General features: G+C 37.5%; 1 protein-coding gene across 1 annotated transcript in view; it reads right to left on the bottom strand.

Moving 5' to 3' along the window:
• Positions 1-9,042, bottom strand: part of LOC115620013 (zwei Ig domain protein zig-8) — a 77,927-nt gene extending 68,885 nt beyond the window's left edge. Inside the window, exon 1 of the mRNA XM_030513114.1 lies at positions 8,286-9,042. Coding sequence (XP_030368974.1) covers positions 8,286-8,409 — 124 coding nt within the window. The 5' untranslated portion in view covers positions 8,410-9,042. The remainder of the gene's footprint in view (positions 1-8,285) is intronic.
• Positions 9,043-20,499: the final 11,457 nt, after the last annotated feature.

A 20,499-nucleotide genomic window follows, 5' to 3' on the forward strand; every position in this document is an offset into this window, starting at 1 on the left:
TGGAAATTGTGCGCACGCACGTATTGAAACACACACACATACAAACTTGCAAACATACTTACATACATACATACGAGTACATACATACGTTCAGGCACTCACGTATGCTCAAGACGAACTAAATAAATATGACACGCGCGAGAGCATGAGAAATATGCCAGCCCTTTGGGCGCCGAGCAAAGTTGCCGACAGCAGAACTAGGAGAAGCCGAGGAAGAAACAGCAACAACAACATTTACATTTGGTATGTGCAAAATAAATAAATAAAAAGCAACGTCGACGGAGTCGGCGACAACGACAAAGGCGTCAAAGGCGTCGAAAGGATGAAAAACCAATGCCGCAGTAACGTTTCTGGAAATGGAAAGGATGACGCGAGAGGCTGCTTATTCTTAGATGACGCTGATGTGTCGCTGTGTGAAATATGTTGGAATGACAAAGCAATAAAACTTCCACAGCAACAACACTAAAAACCGACGACAATTGCTCTTGTTTTCGTTGTTGTTATTTTGTAGTTGCCTGCCTTCTAGTTTGAGGCAATAGAAGTGTCCGCCCCTAAACCTGCTTAAGCACATCTTCATTTACAGTAAAAATCACCTATGTTGACAATTATTAAATGAAGGTCGAATCCATGAATTGGATTGTGAATCCATATTTGAACTTAGTTTAGAGGTATATATCAATACTATTCGCATTACTATCAGCTATAAATAAAATGGTTTTAATTCAAAATTATGTAAAGCTTCTCTTTTTTCTTAGTAGAATTACAAGTATATATCATTTATATTTTAGAATTCGATTTCATTAATATTATCACAGCAGCAACACTATATAAAAAAAACCTCTGCATTAAATTTTTCATAGATCCTCCATAAAATTGGTGGAACTTGTGAGCACATTTTATTAATTATACCTAGATCAGTGAACACATAAAAAGGACAATACCGTTAAAACAGAACAAATTTATTTTATTTTAAGGTTGCACGTACATAGGCTTCACCGTGGATTTTGTTATTGTTTAGGCTGGTGTATGTGTGTTTTTGTGTGGAATTTTTAATAAAACGGCAAAAGCAAACACAGCCGTCTTTGGCGCATGCAAAGCAATGTCGTTCCATGTAGGTTAGTAGCGCGCCCTAAGGTATGCAACAATTCTAACACATCGCAGGCAATGTTACAATTCAATGACGTGCCTCTAACTGAACCGTGTGTGAATGGGTGTGAGGGTGTATGTACATGTGAGTGTATAAGTGTATTGGTGCTAAGATGTGTGCTAATAAAACGAAATGAGCTTGTATTGCAACAAAATCGTTGAGGCCTACAAGATTTTTTTTAGAGCCGAGCAACTGGTTTATGCTCCCAGCGAGTTATTTGCCCATATCGACGGAACATAAACTTCCAAAATACGGGTAGATGTGTTGGTATGTGTTTCTCTTTTATGACAAGCGTACAATACATCTAGCCGTGCATATATGTACATACAAGTATATACATACATATGAATGTAGGTAACGTCTTAGTGAAGGGCTTAAAAATTGAGCTGGGACGCAGAGCAGCTGTTAAAGTTTGATTTTGAGAGCTCTTTGTAATGGCAATGCCCACGTTTTCAAGGTTGCACTCCCCATAAATATAATACTTTATCAAGGCCAAAAAATAGACAATGTGAGCTTTAAAAAATAATATAATAACTCTGCGTAAAAATGTATTTGGCTGAAAGGTCTGATAGCATCATGCTACCATTTCTCTCTTTCTATTTTCCAAGTATGCGACGTGCGTAAATTTAATTCTGTATATTTGTTGGCTCTCGAAAATTAGCTGAAACGGAACACATTCAGCCATACATACATTTATTTTGTTTTTCTTGCATGAAACGCAAGTTACGTGACTAAAATGCTGAAAACAGGGAAATATGTCAAGTTCTTGGGAAGGAATTGTGTCTTTACCCTCACACGCCCAACAACTTTTTTTTTTGAAATAGTACTAAAAAATAAGAAACAATTTCAGTTTTTAGTCGCTGGTGAAAAATATTATGGGCACGCACGAGCCAATGCTTAGCAAAATACAAAACAACCGATCTATCGCAACTGGACAAAATATACGAGCAGCTATAAATATATACATACACACATGTATGATAAGTTACAAACTTTACTTTTACTTATTAAGTTGGACATGTCACAACTATATGGGGAAATGATTGGCTTTTCAAACTAAAGTCTGAAAGTAAAGAAGCTTTACACAAATGTCAGGTAAAAGCAAATGGAAAAGTGCTTAAGAACGTTTACAGATGAATGCAAATAGAATACATTTGTATATATATACATAAATAAATAAAACAGAAATAAAAGCATGCTCTGAAATTCAAGATATTCTACTTGATTGGAAATACAAATTGAAGAGTTGGAAACGTTTTTGTTATATAGCTTTAAACCGTTTATGTAATATTTTTGTTATGCATAGGCTGTGCGAAATGAATGACAAAAGGAAAAATAATTACAAGATATTTTCATATGGATAAGGAATAGTCAGAATTATATAGCTTCAGCGCAGACGAAACACTTATGCAAACCGATTTTTGGATTAAAAGAAGCTGTGCCTTATTATTATTAGTGCTTGCCTCGAGCAGTACTGAAAACATTTTCAGATTTTTATGTTGTGCGAATTTGATGAACAAAAGTCTAAAGCCACTCGCACTCACACTCCCAGTCGCAAACCCATTTCCATTCACTCACTCACCCAGCCTGGCTGGAAGGCATGTGCGTGTAGGTTGCATACTTTTCGGGACGCTGTCAACACCACCGACGATTTGACTCGCAATTGTGCGTGCCACAGCAACGGCAACACCCACAGTCACAGCCACATACTTGCTTTTTCGTGTGTGGACAACCCGCGCCCCCCCCCCCTGCTTTGTGGGCCCCTCATGCATCAGTCTGACACATACGCCTGTCATGCGGTCTGTCAAGCAACGCTCTCAGGCTTTTCGTGATTGTCACTGCCGCAGCTCATTAGTTTTCTTCTGCTTCAGTCGAGCAGCACGCATTGCCTCCCATCAAGTTGCTGTTGATGCTTTGACGGCTGAGGCGATGGTTTGTCGGCTCAACAGAAAGGCACGAACATAAGATTGAAAGCAATATGCCAAAAAGCACAACTTATCGCAATTTTACTTACCCTTTTCCCTCCCGCTACTCTTCAGACCGGTTTCCTACTATTTTCCATCGAGTTATTAGTTGTTTATTTATTTACATTTGTAATTTGTTGACATTATAGCTACAAATAAAAATCTATATGGTGATATTTTATTATTTTACAAATCAAATGTGAATCTCGTATATTGCAAATGTTTTAAACTGCATTTGTGCAAAATCCCGGCGCTTTTTCAGCTTCTGATAAAAAATCCTATAAGCATATAGTATTCGAAAACTTATAAATATGCGGGCAGACAAAAAATTCGCCAGCCGCGTATTTGTTTGCATTGAATGACGAACAGCTGAGTAAATAACTACAATTTGCATTTGTTGCTTTACAAATACACACAAAAATTTAAAAAAAGCATACACATTTACGCAATGTCGCTTAAAAATACATATGCATACATATACATAATATATACATACGCATATGCGTGTTTGTGCACAGAAGTCTGTGTTTTAATATAAATGTAACTTTTTATTATTGGTTTTTATAATATTTACCACTTTTGGGGCATTTAATTAATGTTTATAGAAATGTTTTTCCTAACTGCGTGCAACACAATTCATGCAAAATATTTTAACAATATAATTGCAATTGCATTTATTTAAGCGCCAACTCTTATCTACTGAAATCAATTTCGCATATCTGTGCACATCTAAAGGAAATAAATATTAAATACAAGCTAAAACTATTTAGTTAGCTAACCGAACACATCAGACTCTTTTAAATAACGATTTTTTCAGTCACTATGGCCAGTTTGGATATTAAATCGGTGCAATTTTTTAGCTGAAATTTAGGAATAGTCGGCTAACTTTTCTAAAACTGCATAACTGTATTTTCCGGGACAGTCCTGGGTTGACAATTGTAGTGCCGCACTAAAAACTTATTATAATAGTTCAGGAAAACATCAACTGCTCGCAGCAAGTCCGGCATTCAAAAAGCAACAGTTTTGTTACCAGTACTCGTAGCTACCAAGATTAACTCATTCAAATCTTTAAGAATGTTTCGGAGTAGTAAAAGTACAGTACCAATATGGGGCTGCAGTCACGAGGATCGTAAAAATGTATTCACTACCAAAATCACGTATTTTATTGTAAGATATATATTCTGTTTCACCCCCCATGAATGCTTGTAGCACAGGTTAAAAATTTGCATGAACAGGTCTCATTAATTAGTAACTACAAGTATGAACGTGATGGAAGGAGCCAAGGCGCGAAGTATTTTCACTATCATTTTCATATTCATGTGATCTAACATTCCTCCTGCTGGGTGTTACAAGTACAAGCTTATTCACCAAAAAAAAAATCTACCCCATAACAAGAGGGAAGTGTAGAAACCCCTTTTTTTCTGATAAACCAGGAAAAATCACATTCGCACCTCCAAATTAAAATCCTATGTGGAATATATACGATAATTGGCCACAGCCATTCTCATAAATAATTTTAATTGTATTTACACACAGACTGCCGAAAAAGAGGTAAAATATTATTTTGAAGACGACTAGCTGTACTTACGGCTCTCTACTATACGTATTTGCAAACTTTGCTCCGACAGCCATTTGAAAGCCAACATTTTTCATGTGTTGCCACTGCAATGCTAACATCAACACTCGTCCTGTTTTTCGCCCCATGTTTGCAACCAGCAGGAGTCGGATGTGGTAAACACATCAGATACAGTCGTTTAGAGTATACTTGTACTATGTTGGAGTTTTGAAAACGCTTGCAACGCACAAAATTTTGGACATGAAACGTTGAGCTACGACGAATAACATATTTGTTTGTCTCGGGGAGTAAGCTTTTGGTTTGTTTTGCAGACAAGTTACATGGAGTTCTTAGTTATGACTTATTTGGCGATCAAAACTGGCTTTTATAGCATAGACATACATACTTTTCATCTATTTGGATTTATAAATTGAGTAAACTTGGTGTTTAGTCCCCCTTCAACATTATGTAAAACTGTTGAGTATTTTGGTGACCTTCCTCATAGTTATTTTTATTGTTTGGCCGGCTCGAGGTCAGAGTAAGAAAAACCAATTTATTTAATTTTCTTTTCTTTTTCCGATATATTTCGGTGGCGTAACCGAAATATATCGGAAAAAGAAAAGAAAATTAAATAAATTGGTTTTTCTTACTCTGACCTCGAGCCGGCCAAACAATAAAAATAAAAAAAAAAAATCATTATGTAAAACTTATTTATATATTTACATTTTCAAACTCACATGAATTACTTCAGTTATTTACCTTTGCAGTGCATTGCAGAACAAATGTTTCAATTAAATTCAAGCAACCAAGTCTTTTGAATTCCGACAGTGCGTTTTCAGCTGGAAAATAGCTTTTAGCAAAATGAAGTGCCGTTGCAAGTAAATGGCAAACAATGCAACAAATTGTAGAAAATTGCATTTCAAAGCATTTCATTTGCAAAATTACAAAGCGCGGGGATGGCAAACAATATGTATGTCGACGACAGGCACAAAGACAAAATGATGATTGTGATGAAATGTGCTTTGTATGATGATGGGGGAGCAAATTAAATGAGCAGCAAAATATGAAACTACTCGTACTTGAGTGCGAAAAACGTACGTTGAAAGAATTGCATGTACTTCACCGATAAAGGGACAGGGGACAACTGACAAATATATAGAGAGAGAAACACACTCACACACACACACAAATATGTGTTTGTTTGCGGTTGTTGCATAAACAACAAGTGTAACAACAACAACTTCATATGCCAGCTGCAATGACTGACGACCCTGACCAAAGGCAGCAACACTGGCCTGAAGCAACAACACCAACAACTACAGCATCAGCAAACAGCAACTACAAATACTCGCACTTGCTCAGGCAACGGCAATGACAACGTCATGCATTTACAAGTGTCTGGCTCTCGTTAGTTGGTCTGTTACGCTATGTTACATGTGTGTGTGTGTGTGTGTTTAGTTTAGTTGTATTTTTTGTTTCTTTTCAGCTCTCTCTAACTCTTGTGCACTTTTCATTTTCCGGCTGTCCATTTTTCTCAGGCACCCAAGCACATGCCTGAATTGAAAATGAAATTTTGTGTCAGTGTTACGATGCATTATATGTAGATACTTTCATATATGTATAGAAATATATATATATATATATATATATATATATATATATATATATATATATATATATATATATATATATATATATATACTTGTATATGTTTTTGCATAAACACATGAAAGTGTTTGTGAGATGGCCCTGCGCTCGACATTTGTTCAGCTGCCGCCTGCCAGCGTCGCCTGCAGTTAGAAAAATTCATTTTACAAATTCTCAACATAAATATCTCGTTTTAAAATAGCTTAAAGCCGAACATAATTGGAGAAAGTTTATTGTTTATTTATATGCACTCTTGAATGCACAGCAGTCCAGTTAGCGCAGACTGCATCTGCAAAAGGTTTAATCCAATTACTTTTTTATCCTTTTACTTGATTGAATTGGTCAGCTTGATAAAATGTATTAAAATGCATATTCTTAGTATATAAGTTGAGTTTCGTTGACAGTATAATTGTGTTCATTACATTTTTAAGACGAGGGCTGTCTTTTTAGTTGATAGAAAGGAGATATGTTCCAAAAACCAATTATAAAGACTAGATAAAAAGCTCTTTTATTTCTCTGCCTTTTTCCTTGAAATTGTTACATCTGGTATTTCTCATTCATCTGGCTAAAAAATAACGTTTTGAAGTTAAATATTCAAAATTAAAGCAAAGAAAATTTAAATGGAGAAAACGTGAACCAACGGTCAAGAAACTTTGATGCACTGCTTCCATCCCCAAATACTTCACGAACAATTATAGGATTTCAAATGAATATGGTTTCATGGAATTTTGTCATTGCTAAATCCAGTCACCTACAATTTTCTCAGTGTCATGGCCGGGCTATGTCTATCGCCGGCGTTAGCCAGACTACAAGTGTTAAGCTGATGGGCGCCATTCAGAGTCAGTTCAGGGGCCCACGCCCACATGCCCGGTCCAGCAGCACTCAACACTCAAACTGATTGCTGGCACGACCTTCAAACCTACGCACACTTACATGCATTCACTCATACATATGTTAAAACTAATATAGTATATGTGTGTGTGCGCGTGTATGAATGAAGCAGGACGACAGAACGACACATTTGCCGCAAACAGTTTGCAATTGCATTTGGTTTTTGGTTTTGGGTTCTTCAAAAAAAAAATAGAAGGACAAGAAGAAATGGCATGTGCGATGTGTGCGTTTTGCATAAAAATCATTTATTGCTCCGTACAAAAAGCCCATTTGTACATATTTCTGGTGTTTGCTTTCAGGAGCGCACGCATTTAATTGCATGCGCACGGCATACAACTCGTATATATGAAATAATTATGCAAAACGGCAGTTTACATAATTTCCGAGAGCATTTTATTATACGAGTATCTACAATAACAACAAGGCCAACAAAAATAATGCGGCTAGTAGCTTTTAATCCAAGCGGCACGCCACATCGTGAAAAAGTCAAGCACAATTAACTCGCGAATGGATTGCGACGCATGCCATAACCATACCGTCAAAAAATGTTGTTGTTGTGCCATTAATCGGGAAGGAACACGAGGAAAAACCTTTAACAAACATGTGGCCGTTACGAACGGGTCCGGAAGGAGTAAGCAAGCAGTACACACAAATACATTGGCTCTAACAACTTTCCTGGCTTTTTTGGTGAGCAAAACTTTTGTGCACTGCGGCGCCGGGCAAATTGAAATTCCTCGCACAAAAATTAAAGAATTTCAATTGTGAAACATTCCCTCGTTCTTTCTCCCTCCCTTTTTTATTTTTTCTTGTTTTGTGTCGCGCTTACGTTTGACGCCCTTTTTCATACAAACGCCAAAGCGCGGAAATTGAACGGGAAATGCAAAACGACAGAAAGGAAAAGAAAATATCAGCCAGGGGCAGGACTCAAGGGCAGCAGCAATTAGGACTCTCGAGCATACACACACACAAATTAAATTTAATTAGAAATTAAATGGAAATAAATTGGATTATTTAATTAAAAAGCCCGGCACAAGATACCAAATGCGAATTGTAGAATGCCCGACCTTGCGAACACACTCACCTTTAATCTCGGCGCACAAAATCAGCCAGCTGAGCCATTGGTAGAGTAATCCAAAAGTGGCTGACTGCGGCTGCTGGTGGTGGTGCTGTTTGGATCGGGCTCTGAAATGTGCGTGGGCGTACATTTTGAATTTGGCGTCTTGTAGACGTTGTTGTTATCCGTACTTTATTATTATTGCGGAGACGCTTTGTCGTTTATGGTGTTGCTTGTTACTGTTCTTGGCTCTTACACTTGTTGTTGTGTTGCAGAAATTCACGCTTATTGCGCAGAAAAGCGTCAGCAATTCGCAGCTTTCGATGAGAGTTTGTGGTCAGCCTTGTGAAAGGGCCCACTAATGATTGCGACAAATTATATATAGAGAACACTGACCCACATAAATATATAACAAACGTAGATGCCGTGTTTTGTAATTCGGTAACGCCAGTTTCCGCTTTTTATCGCTCTTGCTATTGGCCCTAGTTGCTGTTGTTGTTGTTGTTGTTGTTGTTGCTGTGTTAAACGCTCACACGGGACCAATTGCAAAATGAACTGCCGCCTTATACAGGCAATTCTATCTTCTGTATTTTTGCTTATCTTGTTCGTTGCCTATGGTACGCGTTCTATTGCGTGTTTTTAGTGCTTTCCAAAGTGCTTGCTCAGCGTTGCGTGTTCCTTGCTGTTATTCCCATTGTTTTTTCTTTACATATTTTTTCCTTCTTCTTTCAACCAGAAGCTGATCATTTCTTCGCACTTTCCGCACTTTACGCGGGCGCACGTGGTAAACTTTATTCTCTTTTTTTTGTATCCTGAAACTGATAAACAAATTTTATTTGCTTGTTTATGCGCTGATGCGTCAAAATCTTATTTTGTGTTGTAATGTTATTTTGTGATTTAAATTCTTCTTTCTTTTTCTTTCTTTTAAATCGTGTTTTTCACACTTTTGTTTCAAAAGTTCTTGCTACTCATTTGGTGCTACACAATTGTTTTCACGCGCTCGCCGCACTCACGTACACACGCACATTTCAATCACAACACCATAAATCACGCAATGTGCTTTTAACGCGGCGGCCAAAAAGTATGCAATGCTTTCCTGCACACACGCGCGCACTAATTTACAAACACACGACTAGTAATTTATAACCCAGACAGAGTAATTACATACCTTCCAAGGATTATCGCCCAGATGAGCGCCTACAACAACAACAAAACTAACGCAATTTTGTTGTCATTTGGGTTATCATACTTTGAGTAATTTATCTTGTCGCCTGTAGTGACAACACTTTCGCTTTTCACACGCTATATAGCAAGCACGGAAATGTTTTCATTTCAGTAGACCGATACTGTTATTGTTGCTGTCAATTGATGCAAAAACTTGTAGCACACGCTGGCTGTCTATTCCGAAAATTTACAAAATGGGTTTCTGATGTTCCTTTGACTATTTATCTGTCACGGTCCCAATCATCAACAGTGATTGAACGACGAATGCTTCGTTGTGATGTCGTTGAAGCAGCGTTCCTTTCGAATTGATTCAATTTCTCTAGCGGTTTTTGTTGACATGCGAAGCAAATCGGCTTGTAACTGATTACTCAACTAATTGCATTGTACTCTGATTGCACTTTCGAAGCACAACAATCTGTGACACACGCACACTTGACAATCCACTTGATGTTGTTGTTTTTATCGTTGTTGTTACTGTTGTTATGGTAGAGGTTCAAACTCATTAAGCCCTTGCGCTACACACATTATTCAGATACACCGACACCGCACTATAAATCAAAAACGCGTGCTTCGCACTCGACTTTCAGGATAGAACTGAACGCTCGTGGCCAAGGCAGAACAAGAATTCGGCTAATGCCAATGTCTGCCAACAGCCGCACGAAGCTGTCTTCGTCCCACGCTTCGGCAGGCACCTCAACACCACAAACGCCACAAAAAAGAGCACGCTATTGTAAAAGATACTCTTCGAGGTAAAGAGCGCTATACGTATGTAAGTTTCTGAAAGAATTACTGGTGCACGAAATTGTTGCAGCATGTGTCTTATGTTTGTTTATATTTTTTAAGTAAGAAGCTGCTTGATTCTTTTTAAATCTATCTATAGTTTATAGTTTTTTTTTTAATTTTTTAATTCTTATCTTTGTGAATTATGAAAACTGAACAATTTAAAAACTTACTTAGATTTTTAATACTAAGAATTCGTAAGGACACTATATATCTATATATTAAGAACTATTAATAAAAATATAATCTGAAGCTCTATACAATTCTTACTTACATTAAAAAAAAAGTCCTCATAACATGATGCAAAATTATTTGCCTAAAATATACATGAACTTTATAACTATTGTAGAAGGATTTCATTAAATTGGTCTACAATAATGTTAATTGTATTAAAGGTGTTAAGCTTTATTCCCGTGCCACTCCAGTTTACCGACTTGATATGCACTAATCCAACTATATATAGTAAGCTTTGTAATGACCTAGGTCAGTGCAACATTGCGTGTCATACGTGAGTTGATATAAGAGTCTTCCAACTCGACTCTTATACTAGCAAGTAAATTCGCAAAAACATGAAAGAGAAAATTTCCCCTAAAATCAAAAAACACTTTTATACTCTGTTCGTCCGTTCGTAGATCTCAGAAACTATTACAGCTAGAGGCACGAAATTTTACACACAGTTTATTGTCTTGATGAACCAAGTTTTATCAAGTAGGTCCATTTGAAAGGAAGCCCTAATAGTTATCTCTGTCCAATTCTGTACTGCACACATACTCATGCACAGAAACACATAGGCAACATTTACACAATTCCGATGTAAATGTGAAGAACTCGAACCCGAACCCGACCTCAGCACTTCAACATTTTTTTGTATAATTATGTTTTTATTGTTTGTTTTTTATTTATATTTTATGGACTTATAATTAATTAATTATTCTACATAGTTGTCGGGTTACCCGACTCTAGTGTTTTCACTTGTTTATTAACATAATAGTATGTTATAAGCCGTACTTGCTCCGCATCCTTCCTTTTTCACTATTGGCAGCTATTGTTTGGAAAAAACTTGCGCATCACCATACACACACACACACACACACATTGATGCACTCTAGGGTTTCTTTCAAGCAACTACAAAAACTTTTTAATTACAAGTCAATTTTATTTGAACAAACAAACAGATAATGCACTCAATGCACATGTGGTTAGCAAAGGCGAAAATGCTTAAATCAATTAAATTAATTAGCGCCTCCAAATTGTTCGCCTTTACGCCACATTGACGATACGCTGGCGATAATGACAAGGTCAGATGTGCGCCAACTTTCTGTGTGATTATATTTAATTAATTGACTGGTTGGGTTCTGTGCTCTGCTCAGCTCTGCTCTGCCAGCCCAATTTTCAATTAGCCCCAACTTGTTATGCAATCAAATTAACGGTTGACTTATAAAAATGCTCGGCGAAGGCCAGATAAAATTCATGAAATTTTTAAAAATGAAAAAAAAAAGTAGAGAAGATTTAAGACGAGCAAGCCCGACTAATTCATACTCTGCACCCGCCCAACTCTCAGTCACAGTCCTTCAACTAAAATACAGTTCATTGCAAGAGTCGTTTATTTGACAGCCTGATGATACAGAGTGCACCGATAAAGATGAAGCTTCAGATGAAGGCAAGACACTATAAAAAACGAAGTATGTACAGTAGTAATGTGGTGTGAAATAAATTAAAAACAGTTATTATTACTAAAAGTGGTTTATGCACCTAACAGTTTATGATTAACTTCATTAACTTCATCTGCTTATAGATCAGCAGTGTGTCTCTAGCTGTTGTGTTTCTCTGTGTTCGTGGTGGAGGGTCTGTAGTATATAGCTTCGTCTCATCTGTCTGATAATATACGTGTACATGCTATATACATATAATATCAGATCTGCCACGTCTGCCTCTGTCTGTCACATTCAATACCTTTCTAGTATACCCTTTTGCCCTACAGGGTACTCGTGTAAAAAAAAAACAGAGTAATGCTTCGTTGTGGTTACCCCTGCGGCAGATGATGTTGTGGTTGTTAGTGTAGCTGCTTTCGATCTGCCAACATATAAACTGTCTGGGGCAATTAGTGACCATTTGAGCGTGCACGTGTCAATCGCACGCTGGCTTCATTTTCGTTCTCGAAAGCCGATTAGAAAGAAGAGTCCCAATGGCAAAGAAGCCGCCATCGCCATCCTCATGCCCACGTGCGCCAAATCAGTAAACTTTTTAATTGAAACAATTTGTAAAATGTTACCCCGAAAAGAAAGCACCGAAAGCAGCAAGACACAAACTTTCATTTGCTTTTAATCTTCTACCTAGAACCCCCCCGGACCGGCATTGCAAAACAAAAACAAGACAACACACTGACTGACCCTCAACAAAAATGTTCGCTGGCTGACTGGTTGGTTGGCTCACTGCCTGGCTGGCTGGATGGCTGGATGGCTGGAGCTGAAGCACAAAATGAAGCCGCAATGGATACGGACACGCTTTGTTTTCAAGTTTTCTTGATTTCTTTATTGAATTATTCTGCTAGGTTTGCGCTGCGTATTGATTTTCAATGCGTATTTGTACACATATACGAGTATACGTATACAGTATATACGATTATATGTATTTGAGGATGTGGCCACGCAGCTGCAATTTCCGCTGAGAGCTGAAGGCCAGGCCAAAACATAAATTTGAAGCATTCTGGCAAATCATTATTCCAATCAGAGCGCCATCGTCGCCACGTCGCACAATTGGATTTACCAACGTCACACAAACAAATCAAAAATCTATTAAGCATGGCAGACTCAGATTCTAAGCATGGACGACACTTTTGCTGCCCGATTTATATATTTTTTTATTTTTTCGCCTTTTGCGGTCACGTGTCGCACGATTTGCAATGCGATATCGCGCACGCCGGGCAAACAAAACGTCTGGAGTGGAGTGGAGTGGAGGGGTGTAGAGCACGCAAAATACTGACACCCCCAAGTGGTAAGTGCGCGCATGGAAGACTCCCAAGTGGGCTCCGGATTGAGGCTGCCTGGTGATGGCTTCATTAGAGTGCCAAATTGCGAATGCAGCAAATATTAACAAAGGCAATTGGCGGCAAAATTATAAGCAGTGTGGTCGAATTATAACTTGAAGGGGGAGAATGCCAGTTGTACGATAAATGTTGTGATGTGCCCTTCTCTTTGCTTGATGGAGGGTTGTTGTTGCTTTCGTGTTTGCTTCCCAAAAGAGCCGCCAAAAGTGCTGTTAAGACGCAGCGTAATTGAAATGCCAACCTAGTCGGCCCCAGCGTGGTTAGCAACAAGCCCCGGCATCCAGATGGCTTAGAAATGTTTGTTATAAAAACTTCCTGAAGCCAGACCTCGCACGTCTAGGCAACAACTTATGAAGGATTAGATGCGCAGGAGGAAGCTAAAAAAAAAAGCGCAAGCATTTTTCAATAGCAATGAAAATACAACTTTTCGTTTTAAGAGGTTATTACCCTTAACATACATATTAAAATGAATGTGTGAGAGCTGTGTTTTGAGGCCGATTATCACACCTCTTTTTACAACACATGAGATTCTTCAGATTATTCTACTTTGTAAAAAAATCATCAGAATAATGAAATCCTCCTTTATTAGTACATACATACCCCTTTAAGATATTAAAATTAACCCCAAAACGATACAAATATTTTCGCAAGCTAAATAAGCTATTCATATTTCAAACCATGTAACCTATATATTTTGAGTTCAAGGTGTATGTATTTATTAATTTATTTGATATAAGAAACGATACGAATAAGAACTTTAAGAAAATAAAAAGTAAAAAATTGGGGATTTTTTTTTTTTTTTGCCCAACTAGACCCTATACCTCGATTCACAGCACAGAAGACGTTATTAGACCAATAGAAAAAGAAATAGAAACAAAGCAAAAATACAATTAAAAACAACAGTAAAAGTGCTTTTAGAACTAGTAAAGTAAACTTAAATTAAAACACTTAAATAACAACAAATACAATTTATTATTTACAAAAAAAAAATTGAAAATTTAGTCTCTGATCCAAACGGCAAGCAATGGCCAACTCACAGTCATGGTGGTCAGTCATTCTCCCGGAGTTAGCGTTTGAGTTATCTAAGCTATTCTTGTTGTAACTAGTGCCCTAAAATATAACTTCTTTGAGGAAATTTGGTACTCAGAGTTAGGAATTTGCAGGGGAGGTTAGGCAACGAGGTATCCGATACTTGAGGCTAAACAAACGGATTCGTCTTTATCCTTGCAGTATAGTTTTGCTCGATCAACATCATCCCACTGACTTGTGGAAGAACGAGTGATTCCATATCCATTCCTTCGGGTGAGCGAACCCGTAAGAGTTTTCAATAATGAATACTGGGGTATAGGGCTAAAAGCAAGCGAGGACAAACATGCAAGAGGAGACAAAAACAAAAACAAAAACAGAGCACAATAAATGAGCGGCCTTGCAATAAAAACCAAACCCGCATAATTTAACACAAGTGCGCGCACTTTCCGTATAGAATTGTGTGTTTCTGCCTCTGTGTCTGTTTCTGTGTCTTTGTATGTGTGGGCATAGGTAAGGGTGATGCTACAAATATACATGTCACACACACACAGACCAGAATACATATGTGTGGGTGAATGTGAATGTTACAGATTTCACAACTGCGAGGGTGCAAAAATGTCTCAATTATTTGTGAGCTCAGGGATTTCCTCATGCCCAGTGTTCGAGGCCAAAAAGTGCGTGTAATATTTGTTGGCTGCTTGTTCCGGTTGTGGCTTCTGTCTCCGAAGCGATTGCTCGAAACGATGGACAGTGGAAGGGGGGAACGTGTAGTGGGAAGTTGTTACTCGCCAAGCACAAGAACATTAACATTTAAAACAATTTTCAATGTTGTAAAAACAACTGTAAAAATTTGCTCCAAATAAAAACAGACAACGAGGCAAAGGCAAAAAAAAACAGGCTCATTTACTTTCAACATGCATTCAGAAAAAAATATATACTATCAAAACTGATTTTATGGCAATATTTCTGAAATGAAATGTTATATTCAACAATAATATAAAAATCGTCACCTTCCAGAAACAACGTAGAGGATAATCTGAAGAAGTTTTTTCTGTATCTGTTTTGCAAATGTTTTCCATCATTAAAGGATCCATATTTTACATTTTTCTAGGCCTTACATTCTTCAACACAAAAGTGAAATAGCTTTATTTGTCACTAAAATCGAAATATAGTATTATAATTTTGAGGAGCGAGCAGAAACTAACTATTAGATACAACAATCCTCAAGCTTATATTTATTAAATATAATAGAAAGGCGCCTCATTAAAGCAAATTTATAATAGTTTCGTTAATTATTAATAGTTTCGTTAATGGAATTAATTATAAATGGATATTGATTATAAAATAAAATTCAACAAACTAAATATAATATTTTTCCAGTGCATGTACGGGTATGTACCGCATTGCTTCTGTTTGTTTATTTTGTTCGTGTATTTGTTTGTTTATTTGTGAGCCCCTTCACACGCCTGCATACTTAATAATACAGTCCACAAAAGCAAAAACAACAACAACAATAACAACGTACCCTTGGTAAGTGGGTTTGTGACTTCTCCGGGAACGGGACCGGGACCAGGACCGCGACCCCCTTGTAAGCTACACAACAGTTTTTCTTCTTATCGCTCAAATGTCATCGACTGTCGGCAGTTGCCAGTTGGCAGTTGTAGGTTGCTTGTTAGTTGTTGTTGTTGTTTTCGTTGTTGGTAGTGGACTCGTAGTTGGCTATGGCAATCCCCTCATCACTAACCACATTCGGGCCGTCAACATTCGTTGGCAATCGCATGGCAAAAGGCGTTCATTTGTGAAATTCAAGCCATGTCCATGGGCGGCACTTGCGGCATTTAGTTAGTAATTTAGCGGCATTTATGGCGCAATTTATGCCGTCGGGATATTACTGGACGCCTTTCAGACTTCCACTGAGTGTGTGGGCTGAGAAATTGAGCTAACTGGCGGGGTGCACCACTTGTTAGACATTTAGTGAGTGAGTAAGTGAACAATAATTGCAGTTTGTAAAGCAAAGTCAAAGCCAAATCGTTCCTGCGACTTTTTCTGTGTTACAAATATAGGGTGGTTTTTTAAAGATTTATTTAATGTGCCAACACTCACAAAGTTGATCAATCTTCTTAGAACTTAGAACTCAATCAGAATTGCGTTCATTTTGAGTATACCAATTGAAAAATGATCAAGAATATTGGAGCCCCATAACATCGACCCATACATGATAAGCTTTTGTAGTGAAAAGACACCTTTAAGTGAAACCTAAGCACAAAAGAATCCAATGTCTTGTTGAAAGAGCTTCACAGTATATCTAGATCATCGCCGTTTACAATTGTTTTTAAATCGATTAGGTAATTAATAATTATTAATTATTTATGAATTCCAGCTCTTAAGTTATCTTTTCCCCGAAAGAAAGTATTGTTCCAATGTCTCCATGTGGTCAACACTTATTATTAAAGGACCCAAAAAACTGAAGCAGTACCACACAAAGCTCAAACATGACTCAAGATATATTTTTCCTGACTTTTTCTGTACATATTCTGATTTATTTTTCTAATATAAGCTTTTATATACATATAGTTCTCGTTTTATATCTCAGTAGCAAAGAAAGCTTGAAGTACAATCTAATTAAACTTAAGATGTACATGTTTTCTATAAATTGCAATCTCAACTCTTCATTAAAGCATCTTCCATCGTTGCTAGCCACACTTAAGTAGAATAGTTCAAAGCTCAAACTAGACCCAAAACACATTTTGACTGACGTTTGTTAGACCAGACCTTTTAGCGTATCAACATGAATAATAAATAGCAACTAATGCGATACGCCAAGCTCACAAATCAGGCCATTAGATCAATACCCAAACACTCTCTGCCACAAAAACTAACATCAGACAGAATTTCTATGAAAACAGAAAGCAGGTAAGGTTAGATATCGCTTAGTGGCTGTTATAATCCCGCTACGTGGTCGCAGTTTGGGGTCCTTGAACCACATAAATTCCCCATCAAAATCAATAACAAATCAAATGAGCTGCCCTTGTCGACATCAGTGGGCAGCGGGGATGAGCGATGACATTGGCTATAGTAGTGTTAAAGTTAATAAATTGCTGACGGAAAATTTATGTGCTGGCCGCTGCCCTCGGCGGCAATGACATTTCAATGTTTACATAAGCCGTGTGATTATTTATACGCACACACACATACCTACACACATACTTGTGTATACCACACGTATTGGTGGTCTATATGTCCTGCCTATATATGTGTATCAGCATATGTTTATGCTGCCTGTTCGTATGCTTATGTGAGTTGCCAAACGACAGGGGCGCGGCATATGGAATGCGCAAACCATTTAGCGAGGACACTCCTTCTCTGGGTGTGAGTGTATCAGAGAATGTTCGTGTAGATTATCAGTCATGTGAGAAATTCAATCAGGACTTATGGCTTAATGTATGTGTGTATATAGTGTGCATGTGTTTGCTGTGCTGTGCTTATGTTTGCAGATGTGAAACTTTCCTTTCGAATTTCGAACATTTACTACAAATTTTTTCCAAAATTAATACTTCAGTGATATAAAAATGACTCTCACTTGCAATATCAAAATGGTCAATTGAATGATGAATGCTGCTTTTTAACTCATCTGCCATTTCGTATCAATTCGACCACTGACTATACCACTGACTATATACAGAACTAGCAGGTCTTGTCCGTCTTCGATGGTCTCAGTATTTCTGCTTACAATTATAAGTTTGTTTACAATATGCTATTTATCTTCCCACACTATCTAAAGTTTATAGCAAATCGAAAATTATACTATGAAATTTCTAAAAATTAAAAAAAATAAATTTGTGGATTTGAATTGTAAAATTGTTGATAAATAAAAATATTGTGGGCGCCCTGATAAATAGACGTCATTGTACAGCTTTGTGTTAGGCTTTCTTATCTTTTAAGTTTAGTTTAAATTGTTATATTACGTTTTATAATATAATCGACGTATTATTGTTGAATTCTGAATAAAAATAAAAATTAAAAAAAATAAAATAAAAAAATGCAGTTCTATTATAAAAACTATTTTATATACATACATATATACTTGTACATACATAATCAACCACGCACGAAATCGGAATATGAAACACGGCACTCGTGTGAACGCAGTGCAGCTAACAGAAAGCGCCGACTATGCCCATCTCTAATACTTGTGACTGTGGGTGAAAGAGTGTGTGTATGTGATGTCCCCATGTTGAAAAAAATAAATAAATATTAATACTCCAATAATTCAAGCTCCAAGAAAACGTTCAAAAAACTGAGTATGCAGTTGTTTTGTATTCTTTCTCTGGTTTATAAAAACGAAGTTGAAATTGGTGGCAAAATGCAGATTTTTCAAACAAATTTTCGAGCTTGTTTTCCCCCTTTTGGCGTTTGAATTTTCCAAAACCTATTAGTGCTCATCTATACTATAAAAGACAACTTTTGTTCAAATTTCAGCTTCCTAGCTCTTACCGTTTGGGTTGTGCGTTGATTGCACATAGCTTTTCATGTCTCAATTTTCCCAAGAAAAAATCCCTTTAACTCACGCCCCAGGTGTTCTAACTGAGAGTTTTCAAACTAAGTTTGAAGTTAATCGGATGAGAATTGTACATTTTTTAAACATTGGAGCCCGTTTTCCCCATTTTGGAGTTCGAAGTTTCCAAAACCGCTCACTTTCACTGTGAAAGGAAACTTGTGTCCAAATTTAAGCTTCCTAGCTTTTACCGTCAGGACAACTGTTTTATACACATATATAGAGATTATTTAATGATGGCAGATTGTGCAAAACGACAACATTTGAGATAGTCTCCTAAAATGTGGACACATTCTTAATGATAAAGGTAATGATATTATTATTATAGAAATAGCAGCACTTAATTAAGCTAATAATAAATATTTTAAAAATATCTTAAAAATTAAGCAGGCGAATTTTGTTAGCCACATCATTGGCGTTTGTGTAATTTGTGTAATTTTCGTGTCCTACGTCTATGCTGCAGCTTCTGGCGACGATGCCTCGGCGTGTCCAGCGAACGATGGCTGTCAAGGGATCGTCCTTTTTGCACAACAATACACGTAATTCCATCGCTCGGAGTTGTTGGTGTAGTTGGACTAGTTGGACTAGTTGGACTCGAGGGAGTACTCGGACTACTCGGACTAGTCGCCCTGCCTTGCAGTTCATCTTCTTCATCATCTTCGCCGAAATCTCTTCCCTGAATCACATCTCCATCCACGCTGCGACTTTTGAAGCAAATCTCTTGTGCAGTGGCACCACTACCGCTACTAGAGCTGCTTGAGGAGCCACCCAATGAGCTCAGATACGCCAGCGTGGCATTCGAAGTTGCGACATCGTAGAGCAGCGAGCCACCAATGCCCTTGGTTATGCCTAATGCAAAGCCTCCAATGGCTGCCAAGCCGGATGCAACAGATCGACCCACAGGTATAACATCCTCAAGTCCAACCTCACGCAACGCTATACGAACCTCTCGCGCGGAAAGTGGACGCAATGCAATACGCCCCGCTGAGAATTCCCAAAACTGGACTTAGAACCAGTGGCCTGAATGAGGTCAAGCTTATGCACTTACCCGAAACAGTTGTGCCCATTAAGCAAATGGCAAAAAGACAACATTTCCATAATCCTAAAGAGAACTTCATTGCGGTTTTCTGTTTTCTGTTCTGCACGACGCGCACGCAATCTCGCCCTTTGATAACTGAAAAAACTTCGAGGTTCTGCGCAACTTTTATGCGCAAAAAAGTGAGAAAAAAGAAACTCGACAGAAAGAAAGTTCATTAAACAAAAGGCGCTGCCATTTAGCATATGCTAATCTCAGCCACAAAAGCTTCAAAAATATTACAACTAAGCAATAATATGTTTGAGTCAGAAGTCAGCGATCATCAGCAGACATGACACGACCTTTGACAGCGTTCCCAGCTGGCCGAGCAAAACATAAACCGGTTTACAATCAATTTTAGTTAACTCAATCGTCTACAAGAACTTTGTGTTCGTGCCGCTTATAACATTTTAATTGGAAATTAAAACAAAACATGGAATGATCAACAAAGAACGTTAATTCTTTTTAAGTCTTTTTGTATTAATATTTTTATTTTTTTTTTAATTCAATTTTGTGAGTATTTGCCTGAGTA

This window comes from Scaptodrosophila lebanonensis, unplaced genomic scaffold (assembly GCF_003285725.1).
Source record: "Scaptodrosophila lebanonensis strain 11010-0011.00,11010-0021.00 unplaced genomic scaffold, SlebRS2 tig00000001-arrow-pilon, whole genome shotgun sequence".
Taxonomy (NCBI): Eukaryota; Metazoa; Arthropoda; class Insecta; order Diptera; family Drosophilidae; genus Scaptodrosophila; species Scaptodrosophila lebanonensis.